General features: G+C 48.0%; 1 protein-coding gene across 3 annotated transcripts in view; it reads right to left on the bottom strand.

Annotated features, from left to right (window-relative positions):
- Window positions 1-1,995: 1,995 nt before the first annotated feature.
- Window positions 1,996-13,076, bottom strand: part of HNF4A (hepatocyte nuclear factor 4 alpha) — a 68,668-nt gene continuing 57,587 nt past the window's right edge. For 2 of the 3 annotated variants that reach the window (XM_025263427.3, XM_025263425.3), the window contains exons 8-10: window positions 10,486-10,722; window positions 6,240-6,392; window positions 1,996-5,189 (exon numbers count right to left, since the gene is read on the bottom strand). In XM_025263427.3, coding sequence (XP_025119212.1) covers window positions 5,047-5,189; window positions 6,240-6,392; window positions 10,486-10,722 — 533 coding nt within the window. In that variant the 3' untranslated portion in view covers window positions 1,996-5,046. The remainder of the gene's footprint in view (window positions 5,190-6,239; window positions 6,393-10,485; window positions 10,723-13,076) is intronic. The other variant, XM_025263426.3, reaches the window with a different exon arrangement.

Genomic DNA, 13,076 nt, shown 5'->3' on the forward strand with positions numbered 1-13,076 from the left:
GGGTTATCCGGGGGACAAGGTGGGTGCAGACCTGGCTGGGAATTCAAAATTTTATATTGGAGTACAGTTGATTGACAATGTTGTCTTAGTCTCAGGTGTACAGCAAAGTGATTGAGTTAAACATATACCTATTCTTTTTGAAGTTCTTTTCCCATTTAAGTCCCAAAGAAAGGCAATGCCAAAGAATGCTCAAACTACCGTACAATTGCACTCATCTCACATGCTAGTAAAATAATGCTCAAAATTCTCCAAGCCAGGCTTAAACAGTATGTGAATACCAGATGTTCAAGCTGGTTTTAGAAAAGGCAGAGGAACCAGAGATCAAATTGCCAACACCCACTGGATCATGGAAAAAGCAAGAGAGTTCCAGAAAAACATCTATTTCTGCTTTATTGACTATGCCAAAGCCTGTGACTGTGTGGATCACAATAAACTGTGGAAAACTCTGAAAGAGATGAGAATACCAGACCACCTGACCTGCCTCTTGAGAAATCTGTATGCAGGTCAGGAAGCAACAGTTAGAACTGGACATGGAACAACAGACTGGTTCCAAATAGGAAAAGGAGTATGTCAAGGCTGTATATTGTCACCCTGTTTATTTAACTTATATGCAGAGTACATCATGAGAAATGCTGGGCTGGAAGAAGCACAAGCTGGAATCAAGATTGCCGGGAGAAATATCAATAACCTCAGATACGCAGATCACACCGCTCTTATGGCAGAAAGGGAAGAACTCAAGAGCCTCTTGATGAAAGTGAAAGAAGAGAGTGAAAAAGTTGGCTAAAGCTCAACATTCAGAAACCTAGACAATGGCATCCAGTCCCATCACTTCATGGGAAATAGATGGGGAAACAGTGGAAACAGTGGCAGACTTTATTTTTTGGACTCCAATATCACTGCAGATGGTGACTGCAGACATGAAATTAAAAGACACTTGCTCCTTAGAAGAAAAGTTATGACCAACCTAGATAGCATATTCAAAAGCAGAGACATTACTTTGCCAACAAAGGTCCGTCTAGTCAAGGCTATGGTTTTTCCAGTAGTCACGTATGGATGTGAGAATTGGACTATAAAGAAAGCTGCGTGCCGAAGAATTGATGCTTTTGAACTGTGGTGTTGGAGAAGACTCTTGAGAGTCCCTTGGACTGCAAGATCTAACCAGTCCATCCTAAAGGAGATCAGCCCTGGATGTTCTTTGGAAGGAATGATGGTAAAGCTGAAACTCCAGTACTTTGGCCACCTGATGCAAAGAGTTGACTCATTGGAAAAGACTCTGATGCTGGGAGGGATTGGGGCAGGAGGAGAAGGGGACAACAGAGGATGAGATGGTTGGATGGCATCACCGACTTAATGGAAGTGAGTTTGAGTAAACGCTGGGAGTTGGACAGGGAGGCCTGGTGTGCTGCAGTCCATGGGGTTGCAAAGAGTTGAACATGACTGAGCGACTGAACTGAACTGAATTTCCCATTTAGGCTATTACAGAATATCGAGTCACATTCCCTGTGCTATATGGTAGGACCTTCTTGAATATCTATTTTAAATACTTTTATTCTTTTTTGAAAACAATGCTTACTTTTATGAGATTTCCTATGCCTGCTTGTTCCTCATTGCTGGCAGGTTGACCCAGGTCCCTGGCAGTGACCCAGAACAGGGCTCCATCTCAGACCCTGATGGTCAGTGACAGACCCTGGAAACTTCTTGCCATTCTTCTTGCCATCACCTCCTCTCTTATCCCTCTCCTACTCTATACATACTGAGCAGTTGGAAATCAAGACACTAGATTTCAACTCCCACCTCTCAAGGAAAATTGTTTTCCCTGAGCCTCATTTATCTCATTGATAAAGCAAGAGGTAATCATGTCTACCCTGCTTACCTTGAGAAGATGAAAAAACCGTAACAGATATGAAAGCATTCTGCATATAGAAAAGAACTATCTGAATATTCTCATTCTTATTTCTAACACCTGAAAGGAAGAAAAGACACTCATCCAAGGACTTAGAAAACATAGGCGCCATTTATTTCTTTTTATAAACTTTTGTTAAAACGCACAAGAGTAAGAAATCTTTTTTGCTTCTTTGCCCCGTTGGGTGGCAGTGACAGGGGCTCCGGGGACAGCACAGGACCCGATGACATCCGCCACGGAAAGATGTTGATCAGTCTGGCGGGACACCAGCCCACTTTCAGAACTGCTCAATGTGAATTTCTAACTTCATCACAATCAAGGCAAATCACGGAGCAATTTGGCAAAAGTAATTGGCTTGGTCATCACAAAAAATTGAGGAGCGTCCACTTCCAAGGCTCTGCTCCCGTTTGTCCACCCTCAGGAGAGCCGTGTGGGTTCCGGAAGCTACTGAGAGCTGCCCAGAGAAGAGGTTGTCTCAGTGGAGGAATTACAGGGCCCGTGCTTGCCCTCTAACCCTCTTTGAGTCCATGAAATCGTATGTTTTAGGATCACGACTCAGGTAGTGAAAATAAAGATTTTTCCAATGTGGTGGCCTCAGTTTAAAGTCTTTTAGAAAAGTAAATTCTCTTTGTTTTGTGTTTCCTGTGTGGCAATAAAATTATTAAAGTGGCATGGATTTCTCCTCCAGGGAGGTTGATTTGGGGCCAAGAATTGGCCCCTGGCCCAGAAGATTGGCTACCGTTAAAAATCACAGCTACCCCACCCCACCCTATGGGAACTTATCTCAGCTTTGTTCCCATGGCAGAAGTCTGGGCAATAGTGAGGCAGGGCGAGGGGGTCGGGGTGGCAAAGAGGGGATGACAATGACCAGAAATGATTCCAGCTTCCCCACCTTGTCCCAGACCCATTTGATTACCCTGGCTGGGGTTTCTGGGGGAACGCCCCAGGAATGAGGGGTGGCTGAGGGAGACTGGGCTGCCCTGAGCAGGGGACAACCTTTCCTGGGACGGAGGACTTGGCTTGGTGGAAGTGGAAACCCCAGCTCTGACAGCACTGCAAGTGTGGTGATTGTTCTCGGACATCCCGTCCCAATACCCTTCCTGCCTCTCTCACAAAAAGCAGTCCCTAATGGTAGAATCTGGGGGGCACTGGGGTGCTGCCTGCATCCACTCAGAAACCTGCGTGGGGGGTAGGTAGTCAGTCTGACCGTTCACTCTCCTCCCTAAGCTCCAGTTCCAGGACACATCCCTTTAATTCCCACTAGGCAGTGGCACTTTCCAGAATTTTCACAAAGCCTCTAAAATTCTGCATGGATGAGTACTGGCTGCTTGATTTTGGGGTTTAATGATTTCAGAAGGTACCCTGAGTGATGCTCCACAGAGCGGGTCTCAAACCCAGTTCCTCTTACCTCTCCCCCACCCCCACTCACATCATCCCATTTCTGGAATGCCAGGTCACATTGGTCCATCTCACAATGGACTGCTGAATGCCCCTTCCCCACACTTAGGGACTGAAGAGACAGAAAAGGGGTCTAGGAACCATGACTTCTCCATGTTTATCAGCAAACAGGATTCTGGACCCAAAGTGGACTTTAATGCAGCCTCAGGCCAAACTTAGTCCCTGGGAGTGGGCAGGGCTTCTGGGGAGAATGAGGCTTCCAAGGCTGCTGAAGCAGGCAGGAAGGTCCTCAACTCAATCCCAGTGAGGACAGAAGGGGCCTTTTCAGAGATGTTCAACCACTGAGGCTAAGTGTGCCTGAGCCTGGCAGATCTGGGATCAAGTCTGGGTCACTTACTAGCTGTGTGAGTTCCATAAAAATGATTTAACCACTGAGATCTCAATTCCTTCTTCAGTAGCGATTTCTGGGTAATAAGGAGGATGAAAGGAGATGGGGCAGGTCAAATGCCTTAAGACAGCACCAGGAGGAAGCGCTTGAGACAGGCCCGGTGGGATAATTCCTCCTCGCTGCCGCTCTCACCTGAGGTTCACCCATCTGTCTTCTCCATCCCCATCTTCATCTCCCTCACCTGGATGACTTGATCAGGCCCCATCTGATATTCCTGCTCTCTCCCAAACTTCTGACCTCTGGAGGACTGTGATCTTCCAGTTTCTGAAAGCTCGGCTCCCTGCACATCCCTCTCCAGCTACTCACAGCCTGGGGACCCAAGTCACTATGCCTCCGTCTGGCATTCAAGATCCCCAGGCTGTCCAGTGCACCCCCACTCCTCCAGAGAGCCCCCTCTTTCATCATCTCCTTCCATGGCCTCCTTCTGACCTCCCCGCCTGGTCTGCTCTTAGAATGTTCTGGCTCACCTGTTCCACCAGCCAGAATCCAGCCCTTCCTTAAAGGCCTAATGGATGGTCTGCCCCTTCCTGCCTTCTCTGACCCCTCCCAGCCTCCCCCTTGGTCCTGGCTGCAGTGTCCACCCTGGATTGTTCTTTCATGTTCAGCAGCCTATAGGGACCATCACTCTGACCCAAAGGACCCTCCCAAGTCCCAGAAGAAGGGAAGAGCCAGGGGTTAGAGGAGAAATGGCATCCACCTACTCGAGAGTCTCCCACACTGCACCGAGCTCCAGTCAGTGCTTTTCAAACGCTCCTGGGATGACCGGGGGTGTTGTTTGCACGTCATCCTCAGCCTCTGGAGAGGTGGCTTTGGAGAAACGAGGATGACTAAGGAAGGGGGACAGTGGTGGCTGCGGCAGCAAAACAGGGATGTGGGAGGTGCCGCCATGTGACCCAGCCCAGAAGGGCTCTGTGTCCAACATTACACCAATCTGAGCGGGGAGGGAGCCGTGCTTCAGCAAGGTCTCGTGTCGTCTCCAGGCGGCAGCCATTTGGGGGTGAAGAAGTGAGGCAAAGGATGAGGGGAAGGCAGTGGTTTCAGCAGGAGAAAAGCTGTCCAAGCAGCAGAGGATTTTCCAGCTGGAGTCTCCCCAAGTCACAGCCCCATTATCCAGAGCAAGTGGTGAAGGGGGGCAGTGGGATGCAACCCACAGCCCGAGTTCAAGGGCCCTCGCCCTTCCCATCACTGCTCTGGGACTGGCCCGTGGTCACAGCTTGCTTCACTGTGACCAAGTGACCATCAGGGGGCTCTCGGAGGGGGCTGGGGGATCAGCAGACCCCCGCCCCCCAGTGACTTGCTAGATGACTTCTTGCTTGGTGATGGTCGGCTGCGGGATGGCGGAGGGGGGCTTGACGATGGTGGCAATAGCTCCGGGCAGAAGCTTGTAGGGCTCGGACCCTGAACCACCAGGCGGTGAAGGCTGTGGAGTCTCAGGGGTAGCTGGAGGGGCAAAGAGACAGACAGGGGTTGCTCAGAATTCCAGCCCTTTGTGGGTGGGGGTCAATGAAGAGCACTAGGGAAGGCCTCCCCACTCTCTGACACTTAATTTCCTCTTCTACAAAATGAGAGAATTAGACTAGATTATCTCTAAGGACTGCTACAGCCCAAACCTTCTGAGCCCAGATCACCAAGTCTAAGTTCCATCAGGTCTGGAAGGCTATAGCTGGGTGAGGTTCTGCAGTTAGAACCTTTTGCCCATGTCCCTACAACCCCCATCTCCTCCACCCTTTGATACAGAGTTGGATGCTTCTCCCAAACTGGGGTCCAGGTCTCCCTAAGGACCGTGGGACATGTGACAGGATCAAGCGTTCTTGGAGAAAAGGAAGAGCAGTAGATGAGACCCAAGGGACAGGCCAACTGGCTCGAAAAATACTCTCCCTTTGATAGTTAGGTAGATGGGTAACAGAAACTGATGGCCCCACCCCCATGACAAGTTCAGAACGTAATTTTGACTATGACCCTCTTGGCCAACTTTATTCAAAGGCCAACTTTCCCAAAGAACAATCTCAATAAAATGCGATCTCATTTTAGCAGACCCTCTCATCCCAATGATAATCTTCCTCTTTGAAGGACCCTGCCCGATGACAAACTCACTCTTGTGAGACTTCACCTCAGAGGACAGTCTAGCCCAGTGGAAGCCCTCACCCAGTGAAGAGTCTCACCTAGCTGTCTAATGGACTGGGAAGTCTAACTTCAGTGAACAATTTTACCTAGTGGACAACATCACCTAATGAAATCCTCACCGCAGTGGACATCCTCGACCAATCTACCCAGTGGATCACCTCATCTAAGGACGGCTTCATTCAGCGGAAGCTGTCAATCACCTCACTGAATTAGCAGCCTTAACAAATGGACAGTCTCACCCCTCATTCCCTACCCTGGAGCACAGAGAACTCTTTTACCCAATTTCCCATCTTCTAGACCCAACCTTCTCCAGATTCCCTCAGGCCCCAACCTCACCCCTTCCAGGGGAGAGCCCAAGTTGCCCACCTGCCTGCCCCCTGGGCCGGGGCCACTCACACATCTGTCCGTTGCTGAGGTGAGCAGGCATCGTGTTGGCAACAATGACGTTGGTGCCCATGTGTTCCGGCATCAGGTGAGGGTGCAGGGGGTGGTGGGCATGAGGTGTTTCACTGGAGGACCCTGCAGGCAGAAGGTGCTCAGTGAGGATGCAGAGTCTTGGATAAAGGCCATGGGTCTTGAGGCACCACCGTCCTCAAGGGTGGCCGTCAACCTGCTCATCCAATCTTCACGACGCCTATTGGGCTCCTATTTGTGGGTTAGTAAACTGGGGCTTTCCTGGGTGGTGAAGTGGTAAAGAATCTGCCTGTCAATGTAGGAGACACAAGAGATGCAGGTTTGATCCCTAGGTTGGAAAGATACCTTGGAGTAGGACAGGCAACCCACTCCAGTATTCTTGCCTGGGAAATCCCATGGACAGAGGAGGCTGGTGGGCTACAGTCTATGGGGTCACAAAGAGTCAGACATGACGGAACATGCCCACACACAAACTGAGGTTTCCATTCCTATTCACAGGCTTCATGAAGGTATTAAGAGGACTCACAAACCAAAAGGACAACAGTAATCTGAAAGGAACAAAGGGTATATAAGGAAGCTGTGAGATCATTTAGATATTGCAAAGAGCAGTGTATTGATTGCATGTTAATATAATGGATCCAATCAATGTCTCTCAAAACTCCTTGGTATGCGAGTCCTTAACCTTTTGGTCCCAACTCACCTTTCAGCCTCATCCCCCACATCTGAAGCCCAACTTGCCTATTTATAGCATCTCCACATCCTTTGGACTGACCTAGCTCTGTGTTTTGCTCCTGTGTCGCTAAAGATGCCTTCTACCCCACTTCCTCCACCCCCACCAATATCCCCAAGTCCAAATTCCAACTCATACGTTCCCTCCTTTGGAAAGCCTCTCCTGATTCTTCCTACTTCAATAGAAAGTAACTTCTCCTTCCTTGGAATTCACATAGTCACTTATCTGTAACCAATCTTTGGGGAACAATCACTTCTGTCTATGAACATTACCATTACAGGTGTATCTTTCTTCTCTCTTTGAGATCCTAGCAAAGTGGAACACAGCAACTGCCTCAAGAAAATGTGTCAAGAGAATGACAGGACCATATATATAGCATATGGTCTAGTAATAGGCTACGGCACTAACAGAACAACGATGGAATTTTAGGGCTGGAAAGGGGTCTTTAAAATACACTGTTGCAGGGGCTTCCCTGGTGGTCTAGTGGTTAAGAATCTGCCCTGCAATGCAGGGGACTTGGGTTCAATCCCCGGTCAGGGAACTAAGATCCCACTTTGTGTTGCTGTTGTGCTCATTCATGTCCGACTCTTTGCCACGCCATGGACTGTAGCCCGCCAGGCTCCTCTGTCTGTGGGATTCTCCAGGCAAGAATACTTGAGTGGGTTGCCATTTCCTTCTCTGGGGATCTTCCCGACTCAAGGATCAAACCTGCATCTGGCAGGTGGATTCTTTACCACTGAGCCACCTGGGAAGTGCAAATAAGTCCCTAGACCACAACGAGAGAGCCCAAGTGCCAAAACAAAAGATCCCACAAGATGCAACAGAAATCCTGCATACTGCAACTAAGACCTGATGCAGCCAAACAGATAAATACAGAAAAAAGTTTAAAAGTACATCTGTTTCAATGATAGCTATCAACATACTATGTGCCAGGTACCGTTTTATGCATTTTCCAGGTTTGACATAATTTAACCTTCACAACAGCCCTAAAGCCCGGGTATCATTACTAACCTCATTCTACAGATGAGATGACAAGGCCCAAAGAGATGAATTATTTTACCCAAAGTTTATCTGGCAATAGCACACAGGCTCCTTGCCGATCCTAGCCTCAGTGACACCTGATTCACAGTGACCCTGCATTCACAGGGTCAAAGTGAGAAAAAAGTGAGTTACCATGTGACAGTGGTTCTCAGCTGGGGTGATTTTGGCCCCTCGGGGGACCTCTGACAATATCTGAGTATCTGTCACCACTGAAGGAGTGTTACTGGCATATCACGGGTAGAGGCCAGTCATGTGCCCAAAGAAGATACAGAAGAGCCCCCTCAGCAAAGAATGATTCAGACCCAAGAATCCACTGAGGTTGAGAAACCTTGCCCTTGGTCATCACCAGTGATCACGTCACCTCCAAAGTCTCACGTTCAAGCATCTTTATTTAGACCCTGCCTCCTACCATTCCGGCTCGCTTCCTCTAGCACCATCTCTGCAAAAATTCTTCAGCCCCATTGAGGCTGTCATTTCACTGGCCCCCACTTTTCACTGTCTGTCACCTGTCTTCATCCCTCTTAGTCCAGCCAAGATTCCACGGCACATCATCACAATCACTCCCCTCCAATCAGCCTTGGCTCTCTCCCAGCTCCCTTCTGAGCAAAACATTCTCCCAAGGCAGTTGACTCTTGCTGTCTCTATTTCTCCACCTTCCAGCTCACTCAGTCTGCAACATCCTCCCCTGGTTTCCTTTCCCACTGACACTGCTCTCAACACAATCGCCAAGAGACCCCTTCCCCCTCCTGTGGAATTTAACACCATTCAATGCTCTGTCCCCACTAAAACACACTCTGCTCTTGGCTTCTGGGACTTCCCTTGGCTCTTCTCTTATCCTCCTGGCTAGACCTTCCTCCATCTCCTTCTCTGGCATCTGGTTTCTGGGACACCACTAAGCTGCTTCTTATCCCCAACTTTGGGCTTGTTTGGGCAACGGATTCAAATATCCATCTGCCTCCTGGATAACTCAACGTGACTATTTAACAATCATTTCATGCTTCACTAAATTCTACAATGGATCTTCACCCCCCACCCCCACCCTCAGTCTCAAATTGGTTTTTTTTCCCCCAGTCCTCCCCATCTCAATAAATTACTCCACCACCATTCCTGTTCCTCAAAGCAAACATGCAGGTTTCATCCTTGACTCTTACCCTTCCCCTTATTGCCCCTGTCTGATCAATCAGCAAATTCTGTGAGTTCTTCCTCCAAATAGTTGTTCAAGTGCATCTGTGTTGATCAATTTCCAGTCATGTCTTGGTCCAAGCCTCCCTGTCCTTCCCCTGATTGAAGACAGTGACATTTCTCAGGGGTTTCTGGTCTCCATTTTCCCTCTGATGTTCAGCTTCTACCCACAATTGGGATAGTTTGTTGAAAACATTAGTCTGATTTTCCACTTTTCTTTTAAGAGTTGCAACGAGAATACAATGCAAATCTCTAACCATAACCTCTAAGACTATATTTATGATTTGGTTTCTTCCCAATCTCTATCTTCTGTTTCATACAGTTCCTCTCGCCTCACAATCTTATCTTTCTCCAACACACAAACCTCTGCTGCTTCGGGGCCTTTTGCACTAGTTATTGTGCTTGGAGTGTTTCTTGTTTGGCTTTTAAATGTTATCTTTCCTTCCATCAGATCTGTGGCATGAGAGCCACCACTTTAGAGAGGTCTTCCTTGACCAACCTATCTAAAGAGGCCCCTTTTCAGTTATATGGTATTGTATTACTTGGTTATTTCAAAATTTATAGTTGCCCTCTTTATTATATACTCAGTTATCATCTGTTCCCCCGAGTGTTAATATACACCAGCACACGCACACACACACACATTCATATATACACTCATACACAACCTCTGGGAGAACTGACTCTTGTTCTCTGCTGAACCTCTAGCACTTAGAACGGCGACTGGAACATGGTAACTTCTCAGCACCTGAATTAACAGGCTATTGTCCCCATTTTCCTGATGAGTAAACTGAGACTCCGATAGATAAAAGGATTTGCCCAAAGCTACAGAGCAAGGAAGTCATGGAGCTAAGCGGTGAGCTCAGGTCTGCATGAGGCTTGTCTCTTAGAGAGGCTACCTCTCCCAGCCCCGCCCACTGGCTCAGATGGTAAAGAATCCACCTGCAGTACAGGAGACCTGGGTTCAATCCTTGGGTTGGGAAGATCACCTGGAGAAGGGCATGGCAACCCATTCCAGTATTCTTGCCTAGAGAATCCCATAGACAGAGGAGCCTAGTGGGCTACAGTACATGGGGTCACAAAGAGTCGGACACGATCGAGCAAATAACACTTTCACTTTTTCACAGAGTGAGGAAGTGATGGAGCTGAGAGGTGAACGCAGCTCTGCATAAGTGAGGCTGGTTTCTTGGAGAAGCGGCCTCCAGCCCTGCCCACCTCTCAGCCCCTCCCGGGCTGGACACTAACCTCCCAGCAGCATCTCCTGCAGCAGGTTGTCGATCTTGGCCATGCCGAAGAGCTTGATGAACTGGATCTGCTCGATCATCTGCCAGGTGATGCTCTGCAGGGTGGGCAGCAGCAGCAGCAGCTCGCCGAAGCGGCCACGTGAGTCGTACTGGCGGTCGTTGATGTAGTCTTCCAGGCTTACCTGCACCTGGGAACGCAGCCTCTTGATCTTGCCTGGGTCACTCAGCCCCTTGGCATCTGCAATGGGAGGGATCGTGCCAGGGAGGCAGAGGGCCAACCCGGAGCGTCCGGGGAGGTGGGACCCAATGTCCCCTTACTCCGGGGGCTCCAGTGGGAGACCTAGTGGCCCGAGGGCACCTAGGGAATCCTAGCAGTGCTGGGGCAAGGCTTCAGGAGCACTCCCGAGAGGGTGCCCTGTAACCTTCTCATTTTACAGATGGGGAAACCAAGGCACACAAAAAGGAAAGGACTTGGCCCAGACCACAGAACCACTTGTTGGCAGATCCATGATGTGGAATTAGGGCTCCTGACTCCCAGTTAAGGCCCCACTGGCAGTCCAGTGGTCAAGACTCCACCTTCCAATGCAGGGGATGCTGGTTCAATCCCTGGTCGGGGAATTAAGATTCCACATGCTCACAATTCAGCCAAAAAGGGAAAAAAAAAAAAAAAAAAAAAAGCCCCACAATCCAGGCCTCAGCACTTGCTTCTTCTGCTGCCTCATCAGTCTCCCCACTTGCCTGTGTGGTCTTGGGGTCTCAGCTTAGACCACACTTCCTCTGGGAAGCCTTCTCCATTCCATCCTACCAGCTCTGCACTCTGAGTGTTCATGGTGTCCCCAAACTTCTGTGGCTCTTTTGTCACTACTGGGCACACAGGATGGAATGTCTCTTCCACTAGCCTGTGATCTCTGTACAGGCGTACACACATCTTTTAAACCCACCACCCAGCACCATGCATTGTCAATATTTGTTGAACAGATAACTAGATGAAGGGATGGGTACATGGATGGAAGGGTGAATGAATGAATGAAAAAAAAAAAAAGCAATGGATACATTTTAGATTCTTAACCAGGAAAGTGATTGAAGTGGTTATTCAATAGTTAATCTCCACCTTCATGGAAGACATCTATTGTCTCTTTTATGGATAAAGTAAGCAGCAGGAAGAGGATTTCACCCACATTTCCAGTGCAAGGCTGTCTCTCTCCTGGGCCACATTTGTGCATTCTATCATTCAGTCAATAAACATTTATTGAGCACCACCCACATGCCCGGCCCTGACCTAGGTCACCAGCCCCTCCAGGCCAGGCTGCTGACCCTGACTCTGCATCAGTAATCCTGCACATTTTACTGAGCAGTTACTATCATCCAGGCCCATGCCAAGCACCACAGGTATACAGCCTGGGCCAGGCTCTGGAGGAAACTGGGAAATCTTATCCCCTCAAGAAACCAGGAATAGTGTGTGATAGGTAGGAACATGGGCTTGAGAGCTGAAGAGTCTGAAGTTCAAATCCAAGCTCTGCCATTTCCTAGTTATGTGACCTGGGCAAGTCTATCAATTTCCCTGTGACTCAATTTTCTTATCTGTAAAATGGAGATAATAGCAATTCCTATCTCACAGATACCATGTTGCAAGTAACAAGTGAGATCAATAAGAGCCTTAGTGAGTGCTCCATACACAGTGTTCATTTCTGCCTCCTTGCTATGCTTACTAGACTCAGTCTTCACTCAGAGAGGGCTTGGCACTAAGGACAGTGCCTGACACGAGGTAGGACCTCTCCAACATGGAAGGACAGAAGGAAGCAAGGAAGCTTTGGAGCCCAGGTGCCCATCTTGACATCAGGAGAGGAAAACAGGTTTTGCACAAAATCACAACTACAAAAATGTTGTACAGGACTTCCTTGGTGGCCTAGGGGTGGGGACTTCCTCTTTCAAGGCAGGGGGTGTGGGTTTGATCTCTGGTCTGGGAGTAAGATCCCACATGCCTCGCAGCCAAAATACCAAAACAGAGAACAGAAGCAATATTGTAATGAATTCAATAAAGACTTTATAAATGGTCCACATCGAAAAAAACCTTCAAAAAAAAAAAAAAAAAAAGACGTTGTGTGAAAATGGAATTGGAGGCTTAGTAGATGGAAGAGGGAGAATGCAAATACATTCTCTTTATTCTGCTAATGAAAGGTTAAGAGATACTGCCAACAAGTGATGGAACAAAAAAATACAAGCATAAGCGCAGAACATTTTAGAGGCAATCAGTAGAGACACTGAAATAGTAAGAAAAATGTATTAGGACAATGGGAGAGAAAAAATGGAGTGATGGGGAAAAATACAATTCTCAACTATCATAGAAGGAAAAAATATGTTCTAAAATGGATAAATCAAGAACTAGAAGGGTTAGCATTTTATTTAGAGCTGGAGAGGTGGCAATAAAAAGAAACAGTACAAAGAATCAGAAATGGTTCCTCCTGGGGAGTAGGCTTTGGACAGGAAACGTAGAGTAGAGAGGACTATTTCCATTTTAAGTATGTGCTGATATTATTTTGATAAAAAAAATTTTGAGGGAAAGAAAAAGAAGATGGGAGGAGGTAAGGAACA

The sequence above is a fragment of the Bubalus bubalis genome, chromosome 14, assembly GCF_019923935.1.
Source record: "Bubalus bubalis isolate 160015118507 breed Murrah chromosome 14, NDDB_SH_1, whole genome shotgun sequence".
Lineage (NCBI taxonomy): Eukaryota > Metazoa > Chordata > Mammalia > Artiodactyla > Bovidae > Bubalus > Bubalus bubalis.